General features: G+C 37.7%; 1 protein-coding gene across 1 annotated transcript in view; it reads right to left on the bottom strand.

Annotated features, from left to right (window-relative positions):
* PPP4R3A (protein phosphatase 4 regulatory subunit 3A) overlaps window positions 1–20,724 on the bottom strand; it is a gene marked incomplete at its 5' end in the record, with an annotated part of 38,668 nt that overhangs the window by 16,138 nt on the left and 1,806 nt on the right. Inside the window, 6 exons of the mRNA XM_015571285.1 lie at window positions 594–791; window positions 2,268–2,384; window positions 2,467–2,544; window positions 5,305–5,922; window positions 10,042–10,140; window positions 13,684–13,739. Of these exons, the coding sequence (XP_015426771.1) occupies window positions 594–791; window positions 2,268–2,384; window positions 2,467–2,544; window positions 5,305–5,922; window positions 10,042–10,140; window positions 13,684–13,739 (1,166 nt within the window). The remainder of the gene's footprint in view (window positions 1–593; window positions 792–2,267; window positions 2,385–2,466; window positions 2,545–5,304; window positions 5,923–10,041; window positions 10,141–13,683; window positions 13,740–20,724) is intronic.

Raw genomic sequence — 20,724 nt, 5'->3', positions numbered from 1 at the left:
GGAAAATAGCTGAAACCGGTTTGGCTCAGTGGATAGAGCGTCGGCTTGCGGAGCGGGGGGTCCCAGGTTCGATTCCGGTCAAGGGCATGTGCCTTGGTTGCGGGCACATCCCCAGTGGGGGGTGTGCAGGAGGCAGCTGATCGATGTTTCTCTCTCATCGATGTTTCTAACTCTCTATCTCTCTCCCTTCCTCTCTGTGAAAAATCAATAAAATATATTAAAAAAAAAAACACATGTGTATGTATGAACTAGACAACAGCTTGTAAGGGCCCCTAAATACTTTCCAAGGGACTGTGCTTCATTTCTTCATTCTTGATGATTCTGAGACTCAATCCCTAGCAAAGTCAATGTTTTCCTAGGGAAGTTATTAATTCCACATACAGAATAACAATTTATTGATAAACGATTTAAACATTACAGAAAGTTAACTTCAGAATTAATAAATAATCTAAAAAATTTAAAAAGAAATTTAAGTTGAGCATTAACAAATAACTGCTGTAAGACACACTTTAAAACTGAGACAGTCGCCAATTTAGGGGAAGAATAAGCCAACTGATATTATGGCTACACTTTTCCCAAACATCAACTATTTAAATCTTAAATAAATAGTTACTGTTAGTGCAAATAATATTTACCTTGTTGGTTATTTTTTGCTCTGTTAACTTCTTACTTACATCATCATTCTGTTGTGCCTCCTGCATGACAAACTCTCGTACCATGGATGGATTATATTCAACCAAGTATGAGAATATATCAGTAGCAGCACTTCGCACCTGTGTATCATCCATGCCCTGCAGATAAAAAGAACTTATTTCTCCTATATTATAAAAACATAGAACATTTATATGGCTACATAAATTCAAAACCTAACAAATTGTAAGAAAAAACTGCTGTAAGAAAAAGAGGTAAAGGAAATTCTGCATGTAAAAACCCTTTTCCATGGATAAAGTTGTACTTTTTTTATCCCTGTTTACTTTTCTACTTTAACATGTCATCTAATAAGCTGCAAAGTTAACACATTATTATTAAAAACTAGTAAAAATTCGTCCAAGAGTAGGCCTTCTTTACCCCAGCTGCCGGCACTGTCTTTCCTCGAGCACCCGGGACCCAGACTTCCCTCCTCCAGACGCCGCAGGTACCTGGGCTGCTTCCCTCCTTTGGCCACACATGGGCAACCAAGACCCTGGATGGCTTCCCTCCTGCCCTGGCTTCGACAGGAAGGACATCCGGAAGACGTCCAGTCTAATGAGCATATTACCCTTTTGTTATTATAGATACTAGAGGCCTGGTGCACAGCATTCGTGCACTGGGAAGGGAGGGGGTCCCTCAGCCCAGCCTGCACCCTTGCAGTCAGGAGCCCTCAGGGGAATGTCCTCCAAAGGGTCCTTAGCGCTGCAGCGGAAGTGGGAGAGGCTCCCGCCACTGCCACCCAGTGTCACCAGCTGTGAGCCCAGCTTCTGGCTGAGTGGGGGAGTGCACTGACCACCAGGGGGCAGCTCCTGTATTGAGCGTCTGTCCACTCATGGTCAGTGTGCATCACAGCGACAGGTCATTCCACTGTTCAGTCGATTTGCATATTAGGGTTTTATTATATAGGATGGAAAATTCCTAAGGATTCTTTCAGCACTATGTAAGAACTCTAACACTGGAATTTTATAGCTTTTTAACTAGAGGTCTGCAGTCTCTAGGCATGGCTGGCGATCAAAGCACGAGCATGTCGTGGAAGGGCAGGTCCCAGCTGACCTCTGGGCCCTGGGCAGCACCTGGGTCCCCGCGCACCCTCCTCGGCCTAAGTCACAGTGCCCGAGTCCCCACGCGGAGATGCGGTGAGTGCAGCTGGATGCCGTGAGCCAAGGCACGGCGTGGGCCTCTGGGCCGCCCAGAAGCCATCTGGCCTTGCAGACCAGCTCCTGCGCGAACCCATGGGGAGCGTGACCAGCCCCTGCGGTCCCGGCAGCTACGGCCTGGCTCACCTGGAAGAGGCCACATGGGTGCAGGGTGGGTTCCTCATGGGCAACCAGCACCTGAGAACCTGCTGCCAGAGCCATGTTCCGTGCCACCCCCTGGTGGTTAGCACACTTCATAGTGAGTGGTCAAACGACCACCCGAGGGGACAATTTGCATATTAGGCTTTTATTATATAGGATACTGTGTAACACACAGCTAACATTCAATATTGGCTATAATTAAATACTTGCATGTTACATATGTTACCTTTGTGGATTAAAAACATAATAGTAATTAAATATAAGGAGAAACAGACTTACAAGGATGACTTCTAAAGCTGGTAATATGCCCATGTTTGACAAAGTCTTGAAAAAAGCATCTCTGTTTTGAGGTTGTAGCGTTTGGGAAAACGCACAAAATTCTTTTAAAAAGTTAACCTGAAATTAGGAAAAAGGATCAGTGAATATAAAAAAATCAGTTGTTTTAGTTTCACGTCCTCTATAATATCAAAGTTCTTACCAATTCCTGTCTTTTTTCCTCATCTGTTGCTTCATCTGTTAGTTGTGCAAACAAATCTGTCAGAAATTTTTCATCTTCCTGTGAAATCAAAGGATAAATTATGCTACTTAATGGTAAGAGTATAATAAAAAACTTCAAGATGCTATAATAAAAGATACAAACTGTAATAACTGCAAAAAGGGAAGAAGGTATTGGTGATGCTATTTTTTTAAGAGATAAAGAAAAACCAAATTAAAGGATAAATTGGAGATTTATACACAAAGGTTGTTCTTTATATGTTGGCAGCACTCTATTTCCCAAGTCTATTTAAGGGCCACATTTTAAATATTTCACACTTTTCAGGCCATATGGTCTCTGCCACAACAACTCAACACTGTTGTTACAGGCCAGATGGTCTCTGCCACAACTACTCAACTCTGTTGTCATAGTAGGATGCAGCCATACAGTATGTAAATGAGTGTGCTGTGTTCAAATAAAACTTTATCTACAAAAGCAGGTATGGGTCATATTTATAGACCCTGGTTTTCATAGTTTCGTAATTTCAACTTTAGAAATTAAGGTTCTACAACCTCTCAAATAAAGATTAAAATGAAAAGAAAGTTTCCTTGATGTTTGAAGACACAGAAATGACTCAATTTTTTAAAAGACTACATTCAGAGCTTTTAAAGAAACATCTATTATTTGAAGATAGCCATATACACAATTTAACACATTGTGTACCGCATAGAAATCTCTAAAACATACGCCAAGGACCGCACGTTTTTGGGCAAACTGCATGTTATTTAAATCATCATAATGCGCTTTAGGTGTTGTTTTTCAATAATTATAACATTTTTATTTACAAAAACAAACAATTAAAGTTCCTAGTACTTTTTTAAGGTATGGTACTGCGTAAAACATTTTCCTCTATGAAGAGGGACCAAACAAAATTTACATAAGTATCTAGATTCGCTCCTTTTACCATGGGCGTGAAAAACGGGAACACTCGTGAGCGGTCCTTAACAGATGGCGCGCGAAGCACGAGACAACTCCTGAGCGGTACGAAACGTTTTAACATGCATTAAATTTTTAAAAGGATTCAAAATACATTCTCATAGAGTAAGGACTTGGAAAGAACCTCAGGTATTATTTTGCCTCCTTATTTTATAACTGAGATTGAGAAATTTACCCAAAGCCCAATCACAATAGGTAGTAGTAGAGCCTTCTTGATTGCCCATTTAATTTTTTTCCATCACTATTTTAAAGATTTTTGTTTTATTTTAATTCCATACTACCTCAGGCTAGAAGTAAATTCAACGTTACTTCAGCCCTACAGACATGCCTAAGTCTAAATATATATATACATACCTACATATATATGTATGTACACATATAATATCCCACTAGATTATAACTTCCATATTCCCTGTTCTAGGTGCTCAAGAAACATTTTATGATACTGAAGTAGTTTGGTTACTCCCGCCTTTACTTTTTCTAAAATGTACAAATAGGCCATACCTAAAATAGCATCCAATTTCAAGATGTATCCCAGATATAATGTATTCCACCAAAAGGCAATCAAATAATTAAAAAAAGATTCTCTGAACTGCTACATTTGGGGTATAGAAGTAGAAAGAATAAGAACATTTAATAGCATTATGTAGAGTAGTCAATAAGAGATATGATTGTGTACTTAAGGTAGGTAAAAACCTGCTTTAAATTATACCTCCATCACTCCTTGTAAAAAAGGTGTAAAATTCTCTTCTTCAAAGAAGCACTAACAAGCTGCAATTATTCATTACTTAATAAGTAAAACTGGCATTTTACAGGTATAAAGACCAAGAAAACACAGAAGTGACAAATCACTGCATACCAAGATGAGAACCATGTGGAGCTAAAGAAAAAGACCCATAGCACTCAGTACTATCCAAGGAAACCAGGAATCAAAACTGGACCAGAACACAGGCTCTACTAGGAAGCTAGCAAAAACTATTTTCATATCAAAGAACACATGGAAATTGGTACCAAAACCCCTCTTCCTCCTCTACTGTCAATTATAATACACTGTATAGAAGATTACTAGTATACTTACCAGACTGTATTGCCTATATTATTTGTGTCCATTTTAAATGAATGGAAAACATGTCCAATTAGTCAACATGAACTGGAATTATTACTAGTTCCAGAAAAGTAGTTTTGGTAAAATTACTTCTATTTGAAGTCCCTTTTTTAAAGGGTAACAAAGGCCAAAGACACTGGAAATATAGCAATTGTCTAAAAAGACACACTCGTGAAAATTGAATTTGCTGCCTTATTTATAACATGTGCTACCAAGTAGCTTTTATTGATATTTGCCTCCTTTTTTTATTTAACAAATTCAGGTTTCAAGTATTATTTTGTTTGTAGATCTCAGGTAAGGCTTTAAAATATATCTTTCAAGTCATATCACCTATCTGTTATTCTTATAATATCATGGGCATCAAAGAAACAAAAAACGGGAAGTATGCAACTCACAAACCTTTCCACCATGCAGACTTCTATTTCAGTTAGAGTAGACTAATTCACATGCTATGGGATATGATATTGAGAGGTTTTTGGTTTCAGGAGTGTTACAAATGCAGACTACTGGCCAGCTCAGAGATTTTGAATCGTATTTTGTGCAGAATCCAGAAAATTGCAGCCTAGGCCATTCTGATACAAGCACCCTAAAACACCAGACCTGACACTGGGCATACTGTTAAAAGAAAACTTAGTTTATTTAAAAGGATCGCAAAATTATTTTTGAAGACAATTAAAAGTTTAAATGTTATTGATCCAACGGGTATTGTTTTAAGTAGGAAAAAAAATGATCAAACTCACCTGCAACATACCAACAATCTCTACCTTATTGAAAAAGATGAAGGAGTGAAGTGTTGATAACATATTTTCTTCAAAGACTGAAGGGGTAGGTAGAACCATATCTTGTATATACTGGACTCTGTATGTCTGATGAATTTTTTGTTTCAGCTCAGGATCTGATATGGGAATCACTTCTTTAAACTTGGCTGTTTTTGTTAGAAACTCCCTGTGTTTTCGTGGTTGTGATAAAGCAGGATCATATTCTAAGCATCCAATAACATCCATTATACATTCCTCAGAGAACATAACTTCGAAAAGAGCAGTTCGATTCAAGAGGAAGATGCCTTTGATAATTTCATACAAGTGGTGCAGTCCTTCAATATTTTCCAAATCCTCACATACATGAAAAAGCTCTAAGAGCTTTTTAATATAACCCTCATTTTCCAGTGCTAGTGCAAGTTTTTCACGACGCAGGGGGGAAGGTAAAGATGATGCCACAAGTTCTGCAATTTCCTCAAGACGACTTAATTCACAAGATGGCAATTCTAAACCTGGCGATGACATATCATCAAAACGCTCCTCTTCAGATTCATCTACAAGGTCCTGAGTGATGTCCACTGAAGGGTCCTTTCCTTGAACCTATTAAATCAGATTTATGAGAGCTGACAAGATAATCAAGCAAATTAAAATGATATTCTTACATAAATACAAGAGATGTTCTAAGAAAACTATAATAAGCTCAGCCAGTGTGGCCCACTGGTTGAGCATCGACCCATGAATCAAGAGGTCACCGGTTCGAGTCCCGGTGAGGACACATGCCTGGGTTGTGAGCTTGATTCCTGGGGGGAGGGAGTGTTGGGCGGCTGTGTGTGCAGGAGGCAGCCGATCAACATCTCTCTTTCATCAACGCTTCTCTCCCTCTCCCCTCCTCTCTCTAAAATCAATAAAAACATTAAAAAAACTGTGATGATAATTTTCAAGTTTAAGACTCCAATTGCCTACTTTCCTAAGTTACATTTCTACAAATAATATATACTTTCTATTTTAAGATATGGAATGAGATTCCTCATAAGGGCAAGGTTTACCAGTAACAGAAACATTCTAGGATATGCTAACCTACCTGTGAACAGAGTGCTCTGCAGACCCTACCTTCAGACCCTCAACGTAGAGGCCTGATAATAAAACATCCACTCACATCTTATATCCATGGCCCTCTTTTACAACAGACCAGGGCAAGTCTTAGGAACATTCATAGCACTGTGCTTCCAGGCTAGTCATCAAACTCCTCAAAGTTAAGCTTTGAGTTAAATTCAAACAAATATAATGCTGAAACCATAGACAATATATATAACTGTAAGCAACAAAGAAAATACTTAATGTCAATTATAGAAATCAAGGGCCAAAGGGCATATACAAAATGGCTTTGAACCAAAGTGGGTCACTGATTTGCTGTACACACTGGTTGGTAGGTCCAAAAATATGATTAAGAAAACCGAGTGGGAAACAAGTGTCCCCATACAAAAACGGAACCACACAACCTGCTATCCCCAAGAATAACTACTAAAAGTTAGGTAACCAAACCACAGAAGAGTTTTCCTGTCTACATACATAAACCTTTCATGGTCCTCCAGAAGAAGTCCTAAATTTTGTCATAAAACCCCAAATTTATGTCAGTGTAGGGGCTTTAATTATAAAAAGATAACTTAAGTCTTCACAGCTAAATACATTTTAAAGTAAAAGAGTATTTTACAAAAGGTCAAAGACATATGTTGAAACAAAACCATTTTGCTCTCTTGGCAAAACTGCCACCAGAGTTGCCCAATAGGCCAAACTGAATGGTGAAAGCATGGAAAAATTAGGCCTTACGTGAAATGGCCAAGAAACTTAAATTGCTAACTAAGCATAGTTAAGAGATCGTGCCCTGGTCAGGTAGCTTAGTTGGTTAGAGTGTCATCCTGATAAATCAAGGTTGCAGGTTCAATCCCTGGTCAAGATACATACAAGCAACCAATAAATGCATAAATAAGTGAAATAACAAATCAAGGTCTGTCTGTCTCTCTCCCTCTGTCCCTCTCTTTTTAAAAAAAAAAATCAATAAAAATGTTTTTAAAAAAGCTATTGTTGACGAATATTGGAAGGGAAGAAGGCCTGGAATATGTCTTGAAATATGCTGTAAGGTGATATCATCTTGACCTTAACCCAGTGGGCAGCACCACTCACAGGAGGCTAGGCACATTTACAGCTTGTACCTGGCATGATCTCAAGTTTAACTCTGGATTTGTTAATTACATAAGTTCTCATTATAACTTTAGATTCCTAATTTTCAAGCCATGGTTTTACCTATAAAAAAAATGGTAGCATTTGATTTAAAAAAAAAAAAAGGGAACAAGAGCCTTTATTTAATGAAAATGCTGTCTTCTTGAGGTAATTTGCAAATATAACATTTAAGAAGGTAATGAATGAAAAGGGTCTGCACTTAAGATACTCTTGAAATCTGATCTGCTCAGGGAATTAAGATGGAATTGTAAAATTTGACAAATATGTTTCAATCTTTCAAAACAAAAACAACGGAAGAATGGAAACAAAAGGTATAAGGCTAGCAAAGAGCTTTCATTAAGAGAAAGTATAAATTTTAGCAGTCTGGGCAAAAAGATAATGAGAATGTGAAGGCCATAAAAAATATAAAAAGGGAAAAGAGATGCGCCCAAACATAAACGCTATCAAAGAGTATACTAGAAAATGGTTTCTAGATCAAAAAATGGTGAGATCTTGAGAAACATGTAAGATCTCAGAGAGAGCAAAATATAATGAATTCCCTAGTATACGCCAGGATCCAGAAATATGATTGAAAAGTATAAACAGGATCATAAAAGAGTGACTGAGAAACAATACTGAACACACTATGTAAAAGTTGGAGAAGGTCAGAAAAGAACATTAAATAGCCAGTGATTCCTAGGAAAGCATACAAGTACTATATTAGCTGTGCCCCAAATGAAGATGACTAAGGAAAAGTACAGTAAAAACTAGACAATTATATTAAAGGAGAGCAACAGATTGAGTGAAGGTTTGAGTTAAATATTGGCTTAATAGAAGACTGTGCCCAGAGTGTGACTGCTCAACTCAGAAAGGTGAAGGAGAACAAAACTTGTCAGAATGGGTGCTAATAATTTTACCATTCCCGAGCTCATTAATTTCACCTTTTTTGAGAGAACTTTATAGATAAAACCTTGAGGAATATGCTATAAAAATAATGTAATGGAACAGAAAACAAAGAAGGCATTTAGATGCTAGTCTCTTAGAAGGAAGCAACAGCTTGACAGGTAGGTTAGTTTCTGAAAAACACAGCTGAGTAGAATGCACAGCAGAGATAAATTCTGTAAGTTAAGGAAAAACAGTGTCTCAAGGACACGATAGCTTCTATTAAGGCAGTGGCTCTCAAATTTCAGGGTGCAATAGAATTGCCTAAAGCAAGGGTTGACGAACTATAGCCAAACTTGGCCTACCACCTGTTTCTGTAAATAAAATTTTACATGAAGAGAACCACTCCCATTTATTTGTTATCTATGGCTATTTTCACACTAAAACAGTATTTTTGAATAGCTGTTAAACTGAAAGTCTAAAATACTTAGTTTTCGCCCTTTACAGAGAAAATCTGACCTAAAGTTCTTATAAAAGCCATGCTCTACCAGGCCAGTGTAGCTCAGTGAATTGAGCATCGTCCCATGCACTACGTGGTCACTGGTTCAATTCCCAGTCAGGGCACATGCCCGGGTTGTGAGCTTGATCCCTAGGAGGGGGAGTTGCAAGCTCAAACCCCAGTATGCAGGAGACAGCTGATCAATGATTCTTTGATCAATGATTCTTTCATCATTACTGTTTCTATCTCTTTTCCTCTCTCATCCTATCTAAAAATCAATAAAAACATTAACAAACAAACAAAAATAAACCATGCTCATGCTGCCGGTCTGAGGACTAAACCTCGACAACCACTGAATTAAAGAATCTGCTCAGGATTGTTCTCCATCAAAAAGAAATTTTAGAGATAGAGAAACTATCCTTAAGATGCAATGGTCTAAATGAGTCCTAAACTGTGATAGTGAAAAGAAAGATAATTGAATGGATTTAAGATTTATAATTGAGCAACTGAATGACTATAAGGGGTAAAGGAAGGATAAACACAACCATCACGTTTTTGGTTTCAGCAATTGGATGGCATTTACTCAGATGAGATGAGGGATATAGGAGAATGAACAGATTTAAGTGAGATTATGTTTGGTTTTGAATTATTAAACCTGAGATGCGAGTGAGACCTAATGGATGAGCTCTCAAAGGCAGCTGAATAGAAAACTGGCATCCAGCCCTGGCTGGGTAGCTCAGTTGGCTAGAGCTTCATCCTGATACACCAAGATTGTGGGTTCAATCCCTGGTCAGGGCACATACCAGAATCAATCAATGAATGCATAAATAAGTGGAACAACAAATCAATTTCTCTCAAATCAGCAAGAAATTAAATAAATAAATAAATAAATAAATAGAAAACTCTGGCATATAGCAAAGGTCTGGGCTGGATGTCTGGTGTCAAGAAACTGAACTTTTCTATAATTCAAGCTTTTCACAGAAAGCAGTAAATATAAAAGATCTATATGAAATGCTTGTGTATAGGATTTATTTAAAATCTTGGGCATTAGCTGAAAGCACAGCAAAAACCCCCCCACAAAATACTTAAGAATATGTTGGTTTTCTAGTTTTTAAAATTACCTGACATATTTTCTCCCAAATTTCATCACATCCAGCTTTTTCTTGAAAGCTAAGGGCCAAATCATAGTTTTCAGCTTCCGACCACACAATCAAAGTATCCTTGGAAGAAAAAAAGAAGTCTAAATTATTAACATACATGACCACAAACTACTTCAAAGTATAAAGCAAATTAAGAAAACAAAGAATTGAGAATAGTACTCATTTTTACTTTTTGCAACACTGGTATCAGTAACTAACTATGCCTTTTTATACTTCACTTGAAAACTCTTTTTCTTTAGAAATTTAACCAATATATGGAAAGCATGACAAAATGAGCATACAATCTAAATGTACTAAAACATACAGGGTGAACATTGTATCCTATGCTTGCACATTAAGTTACAATTTAGGCTCAAAGAAAAGTCTGAGCATTTAATAACTAGGGCATATTATGAGGATGGGATTGATAAACCTAGCTCCTCCTCCTCCTGTTGTCAACATCAAGTGCTCTTTATCTGGGGCCCATGAAGTATTGGCTAAATGTGTAGTATGTGAGTATTCATCCAGACAGTTTTTAAACATGCACCAGTGTTGTGGTTCAAGAAGCAAGGTTCTACCACCACTTTACACTTACTCACTTTTTTTAATAACAGTAAGTTTAATAAACAGTTTTTATTAAGATATAATCTCAGCAAGACACTACACTTAAAACACAGAGACCATTTTATAGCCCCTGTAATATAAAATAATGTGTGTTCTACAATATGCATGGTATAATAAAAATATTTATAGGGTCTAGGTATCTTCTCAAACTTACTGACATGCACACTGTTTCACAGCAATCAACCAAAAAAAGGGTCCTCTAATTGAGAGAAGTCTATGAAATGATGAAGGACACTAGGGAGAGTTACATTTAAATCCAACTGATAAGAAACTGGAAAGAACCAATCAAAGGCTGGCTAAGCATCTATTAGGGTACTAAAAGTTCCTGTATTGAGGAGGAAACATGATTAGATTATATTTAAGGTACCTTAAAGGATATCTATTAACACTGTGCCAGTTTCTAATACTTTTCATTATCAAAGACACTTCTTACTATACATAAATGGATCCCATGTTTAAAAATTTGTCTGCTAAACTTGCATATTAACTCTGTTCAGTCAAGTATGTAACTGTCCATCATAAGACCAATATATTCTTTCACTGAACTAAAGTGATGTTAGCCATAAGTGTACACTTGATCAGGCTGTGCAGCATTACTAATACAGTGAACCCTCAGTTTTTGAACTTAATTGGTTCTGGAAGGCAGTTCAAGAAGCAATTTGTTTGAAAACTGAATCATTTTTCTCCATTAGAAATAATGTAATTGAATTAATCTACCAGACCCCCCAAATGATTCCAACCTTTGTTATATACAGTACATATCTAAGCTCTATCGTTGTTCTTACAACTTTCCTTTTCACTTTTCTCCTATTACTAACCTAAGATTCTTCAGATCCATGGTGACTTACTGTATATATTCAGTAATCAGCAACAAAAGCCAAAAAAAAAAACCCAAAAAATATTGATGGCACAATTTCTTGAGATGTTAACAATGCAAGATTTAGCAGTAAACTCATACTCCTACATTCTCTTCTTTGACTCCTTAAAGACACATGACTGATTGGGTTGTTGGATCGAGAACCGAAATTTTGTTCGACAACCAAGATGTTTTTCCATGAACAACTTGGTTGAGAACCAAATTGCTCAAGGTGGGAGACGTTTGAGAACTGAGGTTTGACTAGTGGAAATCTATAATCTTATTCAGAATTTTTAAAAATAGCTCAAATCCCCCTCTTTACTATCTTTAAGAACTTCTAGAGATCATGGATCCCAGGCAGGTAATCTGTTCCACATTGATGAGTAGCTGTCCAGGTTCAAAATAATTTACATGAACATTATAAGATCAACATGCCAGAAATTATCTCCCTGAGCCTTAGTTTCTTCAACTTTAAAATGAGTACTGATGCATACTGTTATGGAAAGTGGTGATAGCACCCACTGGAACAAATCTAAAACCATCACATTAGTATATAAGATAGATTTAATAAAACTGTAAGCAACTGCTCTGCTACAATGTATATTCAGAATCATTGGGAGATTTCAATCAGAGCACAGCTAGACATCTGCTCCTAATTATCCATGTGGCAATTTGGAAGTTAGAAAATTTTTACAACTTGCCCTTCTGTTTTCCTTGAAGAGCCTAATTTTCATCAAATCACCTTGCCTGTTAATCAATAGGTTAATCATTAATAGACATGGATTTGCTCATTCATGCTTAAAATAGACTCAATCTTTCCTTTTTCTTAGGATATGCTTTTACATTTCAGCTGACTAAAACCTCAAAACATGAATTTATGTATTTAAGTATAAAATATCAAAGCCAAATAGTCTAATCTCCAACTATTCAAATCAAACCTAAAGTTTTCTTAAGAACACTAAATACAACAAACACCATTAAACTACTAGAAAAATGTTTCATATTGTACCAATGTTTTGGGACAAATAAATCACCATTAAGTAAATTTAGGAGTTAGTATCAGCTTTCCTATGTATTCTCTGTGTGTTTTCAAGCAAGTCCCAATCTTTAGGCATCACTTAATGTGCAAAATAAAGACAATACTGATTTCCTTCTAGCAGTATTTTAGTGTTGGTGATAAAGCAAAGCACTTTCATAATTTATAAAATGATACATGCATATATTTATAAAGTAACATATGTATGAACATGTTGGTAATATTCTTTATTTTAAATTATTTTATCTCTGCACCTTCAGGGAAATGAGGAAACTGATACGGATTTCACTGGCTTTGTAGAGCAATATGTGTGTGAGTTCTAAATAAATACCATTTGTCGATAGTGCTAGTAGTACTAAGTGAGGGTAAGATTTACTTTCTGGTATGTCTTACATATCAGAAAAATACAAGAAAGAATATACTCAAATTGAAAGTTGCCTTAAAAACTGTAACATCAGTATAAAGTCCTCTTCAGGCTATGTAAGAAATCAGATTCTTGCCCTGACCAGAATCTTAGTAGCTCAGTTAGTTAGAGCATCGTCCCAATATGCCAAGGTTGGAGATTTGAACACTGATCAGGGCACATACAAGATCAACCAATGAATGCATAACTAAATGGAACAACAAATCAATGTTTCTTTTTCTCTTTCTCAAATCAATAAGTAAAAACTTAAAAATTAAGAAATCAGATTCTTATCTACACTGAGTTGCTGTAGAGGGATACAAATATTTCTTCTGCACTAGCATCTACAACAACGAAGGACTTGTGTTAATGGCTGATGATTACATCAGTTGCCACTTTTTTTTTTACACTTTAGGCAGAAACAATAAAACTGAGTTGTTTTACCTTTTGAGTATCAAAGCTCACCTGCTAGACTACCTGGAACATAAAACTGGCTTAATACGAATCAAGTTTTTTTTTTTTTAAATTTAGAATGATTGTTTCATATGCTAAAAATTGATAGAAATTGTATTTTAGAATTAGACTGGCAAAATATGTTGTAATCTGTTCTTAATTTTTCATTATAAGGAATCAGAGAGTAAATTTTCATTCAATCACCAACTAAGAGGATAATATGCAAAATAAAACACATCTTCAAATTTTTACCTGTTGTTTCTGGTATGCAGTGTTAGGATTTATTTTGGATTCTAAAAGTAGAGAGCCTAGGAAACAAAAGAAAAGATATTCCATTATGTAACTGCAAAGCATCAAAACGATATATTCTTTACATACACACATATTTTCTTTTTTTTTAGAAATTTTAAAAAATATATATTTTATTGATTTTTTACAGAGAGGAAAGGAGAGAGATAGAGAGTTAGAAACATCGATCAGCTGCCTCCTGCATATCTCCCACTGGGGATGTGCCTGCAACCAAGGCACATGCCCTTGACCGGAATCGAACCTGGGACCCTTCAGTCCGCAGGCTGACGCTCTATCCACTGAGCCAAACCGGTTTCGGCCACACATATTTTCTTTTCTGAACATTTGATGCACATACAATTTCAGCTAAGGAAATTTCTTATTATAGGAATTACCACACTTCTCCATCTTCAAATAATTTATCTCATTGTAAGCTAATATGCACACTTCTAATCCCACTCTCCCACCAGCAGTAGCATAAGACTCATGATATTTAGAAAATAACTACTGCTTTGTGACAAAAAGCAAATTTTAAAACTAAACTTCTTTTCCCTCATCAACCAGTTCGTTTAACCCCCAATGCACTAATCTAATGTCAGGTTCTGGCCCAAAATGCTTGAGAAGAAGCAGGTTTCTTTGCACCTGTCTCTCACCCAAAGCTTTCATTTCTTCTCATATAACACTTAACAGCTGCTTTACTCATCCCAAATAGTAACTAGACAGTTGAGAAAAGGGTGCTTATCAAAAGTCTTCAACTAACTTTGTAAATATTCTTGTACTGTTTTAACTACCAGAATAAAAATTGTATTCTATTATTTCCCAAAGAAATCAGAGTATGTTAAGTATATTATGGATCAAACTTACTTTTTAAAGATGAATCATGGCATGTAATTACACTTACACCATGGTTTCCATGAGAAAATACATCCCCCCAAAAACCTATTTTGAAATATATCATGCCCTAAAAAAAAAAAAATTCATCTCTAGAAATCTACATAAATAAGACAGTAGAGTGAACAAACAACTGGATTACTTTGTAACATTTCAGAAGATGCAAGAGGTCTAGTGTCATAGAACTAAGGCAACTAAATAAGTAATGCTTCTTTCAAAGTGAAACTGCACAAAAGCTCAACCTAACCGAAAGAAAAAAAAATGATCAAAATTAAAAACGTTTGCTCTGGCCGGTGCTGGCTGAGCATCGACCCATGAACCAGGAGGTCATGGTTTAATTCCTGGTAGGGCACGTGCCTGGCCGTGAGCTTGACCCCCAGTGGGGAACGTAGAGGAGGCAGCAGATCCTACATCACTGAAATTTCTCTCTAAATTTCGCTTCTCCCTCGTCGACGTTTCTATTTTTTCTATCCCTTCTCCCTTCCTCTCTGAAGTAAATAAAAACATTAAAAAAAAAGATGTCATTGGCAGTGTTTGTATTGATAAAAAACTAGAAACAATCTCTATGCCAGATGTTCTCAAAGTGTGGGGGTCTTAAGGGGTCTGGAAAATCAAAATTATATTCATACTAGAGACCCAGTGAATGAAATCGTGTGCTGGGGGGGCGGGGGGATCCCCTCAGCGTGGGCCTGTGCCCTCTCGCAGTCTGGGAGCCCTCAGGGGATGTCCAACTGCGGCAGAGGCAGGAGAGGCTCCCACCACCGCTGCGCTGTTAACCAACCCCATTGTAGTATTTATTTCTCAATATATGTGTGTTAAATCATTACATTGTACACCTTAAACTTACACAATGTATATGTTAATTATATCTCAACTAGAGTCCCGGTGCATGGGGTCCTGGATTGCAAGAGGGAGCAGGCCAGGCTCAGGGACCCCACCGGTGCACGACCGGGGTGGGGAGAGACACGGGAGGTTGGCCAGCCGGGGAAGGGACTGTGGGAAGACTCCAGGGAGTGTCCGGCCTGCCTAGCTCTCCAGTGGGCCAGACCCCAGCAGCAAGCTAACCTACAGGTCGGAGCGTCTGCCCCCCTGGTGGTCAGTGCACATCATAGCGAGTGGTCCTGCAGTCCAACACCCGCCTGCAGCTCCTACCTGCCGCTCTTGCTCATCCTGGACGCACTGTGCCTGCTGCAGGCTCGCGCCCAATCAGTCCCAATCAGGAGAGGTTCCTGCTGTCACAGCAGCGCTCGCCAGTCATGAGCCCTCCATCTGGTGCCCTCCTAAGGGGACTGGCCTGTGGATTAGGCTGAAACCAGCTCTCCAACACCCTCCGAGGGGTCCCGGATTGCGAGAGGGCACAGGCCAGGCTGAGGGATCCCACTGGTACATGATCAGGCCAGGGAGGGACCATGGGAGGGCTTCAGGGCGTGTCCAGCCCATCTCGCTCAGTCCCGATTGGCTGGACCCCAGCAGCAAGCTAACCTACACATTGGAGCATCTGCCCCCTGGTGGTCAGTGCACATCATAGCGACTGGTCAACCAGTCAACTGTCTTCCCCCTGGTGGTCAGTGCTCATCATAGTGAGCAGTTGAGCAGCCTTAGCATATCATTAGCATATTATGCTTTGGTTGTTCGGTTGTTCTGCCATTTGGTTTATTTGCATATTACCCTTTTATTATATAGGATTACACTCTGATTGGTTGAACAGCTGACAGCTCAGTCAGACACTTACTATATTAGGCTTTTATTATATAGGATTACTAAAAGGTGATTTGAATTTTCTATCTTTATTTTTCTTAGTGTCTGTACTGTGATATTGTAACAGGCTAAATGAAGAGGAGAATCCTCCTTTTAAAAAAATTAAGCCAGGCACTAAAGAGATTTGTAAAACTATAAAATAATGACACTCTTTTTCATTAAATTTCTTTTTAGAAAAGCACTTGAAAGTCTTAGTTTTAATTTCTAATATGGTAAATATCAATAGATACAACCTACATAAACAAAAGCTTTTGGGGGTCCTCAATTTTAAGTGTATAAAGATATCGTGAGGAAAAAGTTTTGAGAAGTGCCACAATGTACTGTGTGAATTAAACACTTAGTGTAATATTATTCTACTTTTAGATGAAATAGATCTGTGTATCCTGACACTAACAGATGCACCAAATATACTGACAACAAGGAGGTCTATACAACACTCAGGAAATGGGGGAACAACAGTAGTAGAGGGGAAATGCCACTCAGAACACCACCAAGACAATTATGGGTCAAAGCAGTCATACACTGACACCAAGAAAAACTCACGCCGAAACTGGTTTGGCTCAGTGGATAGAGCGTCGGCCTGCGGACTGAAAGGTTCCAGGTTCGATTCCGGTCAAGGGCATGTACCTGGGTTGCGGGCACATCCCCAATAGGAGATGTGCAGGAGGCAGCTGATCCATCTCTCTCTCTCATCAATGTTTCTAACTATCTCTCATCCTTCCTCTCTGTAAAAAATCAATAAAATATATTTAAAAAAAAGAAAAAGAAAAACTCACAATAAAATAGTACACTTTGAGTATAGTTAAAAATGTTTCCTCCCTGCTTCCCGATACCTTGGTTCCTCCTATAAAATGCAATGTGAGAGCTTTTTTCTTTTCTTTTTGTATCCTGTTGCCAAGCCCCAATAAACCTCATAAAAACAAACACCTCCCAGGAGTGGGGTGAAGGGTAGTTGGTAGTGCAGACCAAATTATCATTCCAAAAAGTTTAAATTAGCCTGGATGCAGCCCGCAGATAGCTTGTTTGATTCCTAGTCTAACAAACATATTCATATACGTATGTAAAAAATTTTAAATGAAAAGATTTTACATATAATAAATCTAGATTTCTTGCTGGGTGCAGGAAAAGACCACAACTATCCAATCAAAGAACCAATACACCCTGGCCGTGTGGCTCAGTTGGCTGGAGCATTGTCCTATATACCAAAATATTTCAGGTTCATATGGTAGGCAACTGATAGATGTTTCTCACTCCCTTCCTCTCTCTCAAATCAATAAAAACATACCCTTGGCCCTGACCAGTTTGGCTCAGTGGATAGAGGGTCAGCCTGCGGACTCAAGGGTGCCAGGTTCGATTCCAGTCAAGGGCATGTACCTTGGTTATTTATATTAAAATGCCTATCCTAGTATCTAGTACACAATTAGCACGCTTGTCTTTTTAGAGCATGAACAGAGTATCATCTCACTGGCATCACTGTACTGGTGAATATAGTAGAAAAATTAGTATTGAAAATGATGATCCAGAAACACATTACAAATGAAAGGTTAACTAACAGGCCCATTACACTGCTTAAAAAAAAATTCAAGCATATATTTAAGAAACATTACATGAAAATTGTTGCATTTTAATCTCTGGTATACAGTTTTATTGAGCTAGAAAATTCATTTATTTAGAAGTTATTTCCTTTTATTGGAGAACTGAGATATTACAGTCTCTATAACGTCTGTGGTTCTATTTTTAATATCAACCAATAACCAATCAGATTCAGGCAGTATGGGACTATCTTAGGTCTCGTCCTTACTTTTGATTTGGATAAACACTTAAGGATTTCAGAATGAACAGCTCCAGCTTCGTCACTCCTGATTAAGCAGTTAAACCTCTAGGCTAGTGGTTCTCAACCTTCCTAATGCCATGACCCTTGAATACAGTTCCTCATGTTGTGCAACCCCCAATTTCATGGTTACAAATTGAACATAATTAAAGCATAGTGATTAATCACAAAAACAGTATGTAATTATATGTGTTTTCCCAGGGTCTTAGGCGACCCCTGTGAAAGGGTCGTTCGACCCCCAAAGGGATCGCGACCCACAGGTTGAGAACCGCTGCTCTAGGCTTTTCCAGTATATAGTTCTCATCAATGCTCAAAGCTAAGGGCAGGGGCTCAGGTACAATGCTTCATTGGTAAGAAAAAACACCACCAAAAAACAAGTTAATGGAAGTCCAAATCTCATCTGGATAGACTAGTGAATGCTTTATACCTATAGCAGGTCTGTGTTCTAAGTCCTTCTCTTCCTGATTTTGTGGTCCACCAAATTACAGATGATATATAAAAACTGAAATTGGTAGCATAGGCCACACCTATGTCAAGTCTTCACTACACTCTCTAGCTAGCCCCATCAACTATATCCAATGTAGTTAATGCCCCTCAACTTTGTTATCACCTGCAACAGATGATAAGGGTTTGGTTATCCTAAGCCTATTAATTTTCTACAACATAGGTCTACATAAGAAAAAAGTATTTAGATCAACTTTTCAAATGAACTATTTCTTTGTACTGATACTAAGCTCTTCTTGGTAGCTAAATCTAAAATGCTTCCTGTATGTAAGATTTACAAGAATAGCAATGAAAAATGCCGATGCCACCTGGCCGACGTTCCCAGTAGTTAGAGCATCAGCCTGTGCACTGGAGGGTCTCAGGTTCCATTCAGTTGCAAGTCTGATCCCTGCCCTCCCCACCTCCAGGCTCATGTGGGAGGCAACCAATTGATGTGTCTCTGTCACTTAACAAAATGCTTCCTGTATGTAAGATTTACAAGAATAGCAATGAAAAATGCCGATGCCACCTGGCCTACGTTCCCAGTAGTTAGAGCATCAGCCTGTGCACTGGAGGGTCTCAGGTTCCATTCAGTTGCAAGTCTGATCCCTGCCCTCCCCACCTCCAGGCTCATGTGGGAGGCAACTAATTGATGTGTCTCTGTCACTTAAGGTATTTCTCTCTCTTCCTTCCCCCTTCCTACCACCCTCTCTGAATACCATTGGAAAAATATCCTCACTACTCTGGTGAGAATTAAAAAACAAAAACAAAAAACTGATGCTTTCTCTGTTCATTTCTCTCACCACAGCAGCCAAAACAAGACAGACTTTCCCACCCCAAAGTGTTCTGACCTCCTTTTCTAATTATAGTAGGAATAGAGGCAACCAAGTTCTACCAGAGGCAAGACAGAACTCCAATTTTTACCATTAGTTAGCAGTGCTAACTTGACCAAAACATTTCCCCATGTCTCATTTTCTTCATGCCTCATTGTAATAGTGAGAATTTAACCTTTTTAACTCTGAAATAGTCAAGTCAGATAATAGATAAAACTATTCTGAAATGTAAAAAATACTTTATGAAATGAGGCAAACTATGTTATTAAAGAAAAATACATGTTCCTACAATCTTTTGCCAATAGGAACCTCTTGAATAAGGATGCAATGCAGAAAATGGGCTCAGTGGCTTGTTGGGACATCTATCCTTTCCAAGGTAAAATGGGCTACAGATTAGCCAAGCCACTCAGCTTCATGGGGAAAGCATACTTACCCAGACAGATGTGCCCTGTAATTGGGAGGCCAGAGTATTTCCATTCAGAAATTGCATTCCTGATTTTCAGATGAGTGTCTAAGCTACTCTAACAAGATAAACGACTCATTGTATAGAAAATCATAAATACTTTCTATTTTATTCATCACAATAAAAAGAAACTTCTCAATGATCTTAAATGGAGAATGAGGAAAGCACACAATAACCGATAACCCCAACTAGCAGTCAATACAAAAACTCCCATGTATGGCTTGAAGATAGATAAACTATAGTTTTAAAATCTTCAGGCTAAATTTTTTTTTTCATTTTCTTTGAGATAAGTCTGAATCTAAGCATAAAGTAGCAAATGCAAGTAGACAATATGGGAATTTAAGACTGAACAATTAATGATAATAAAATAATTGATACTAGTTTTAAGTCATAGACTAGATATCTCAATCAAACTCAGTTTGAACACTGACCTTGTTTCTTAACGAAGCTGTTAAGAAACCTCTCTAAACCTCAGTTTTCCTATCTGTAAAATACAGCTAATAATAGGTCCTATACCAGAGGATACCAATAAAGAGTCTTTGGCACATAGTAGGCACTCAAAAAAAAAATTGGTTATTCCTATTTGCAATTTTCCTGTTAGAAAAAAAAACCGATTGCTCTTCAAATTAAAGATTATTTACAACAATATTTCACAAATATTTACAATTTTCTAAACCCACTCTTTGGATTTAGTTTTCTTTACAATGTAAATTTAACAAGGGTACATCAGTTGATTTCTCTATTAC

Source organism: Myotis davidii, unplaced genomic scaffold, assembly GCF_000327345.1.
Source record: "Myotis davidii unplaced genomic scaffold, ASM32734v1 scaffold732, whole genome shotgun sequence".
In the NCBI taxonomy this organism is placed as follows: Eukaryota; Metazoa; Chordata; class Mammalia; order Chiroptera; family Vespertilionidae; genus Myotis; species Myotis davidii.
This window is presented reverse-complemented; position numbering and strand designations above follow the sequence as displayed.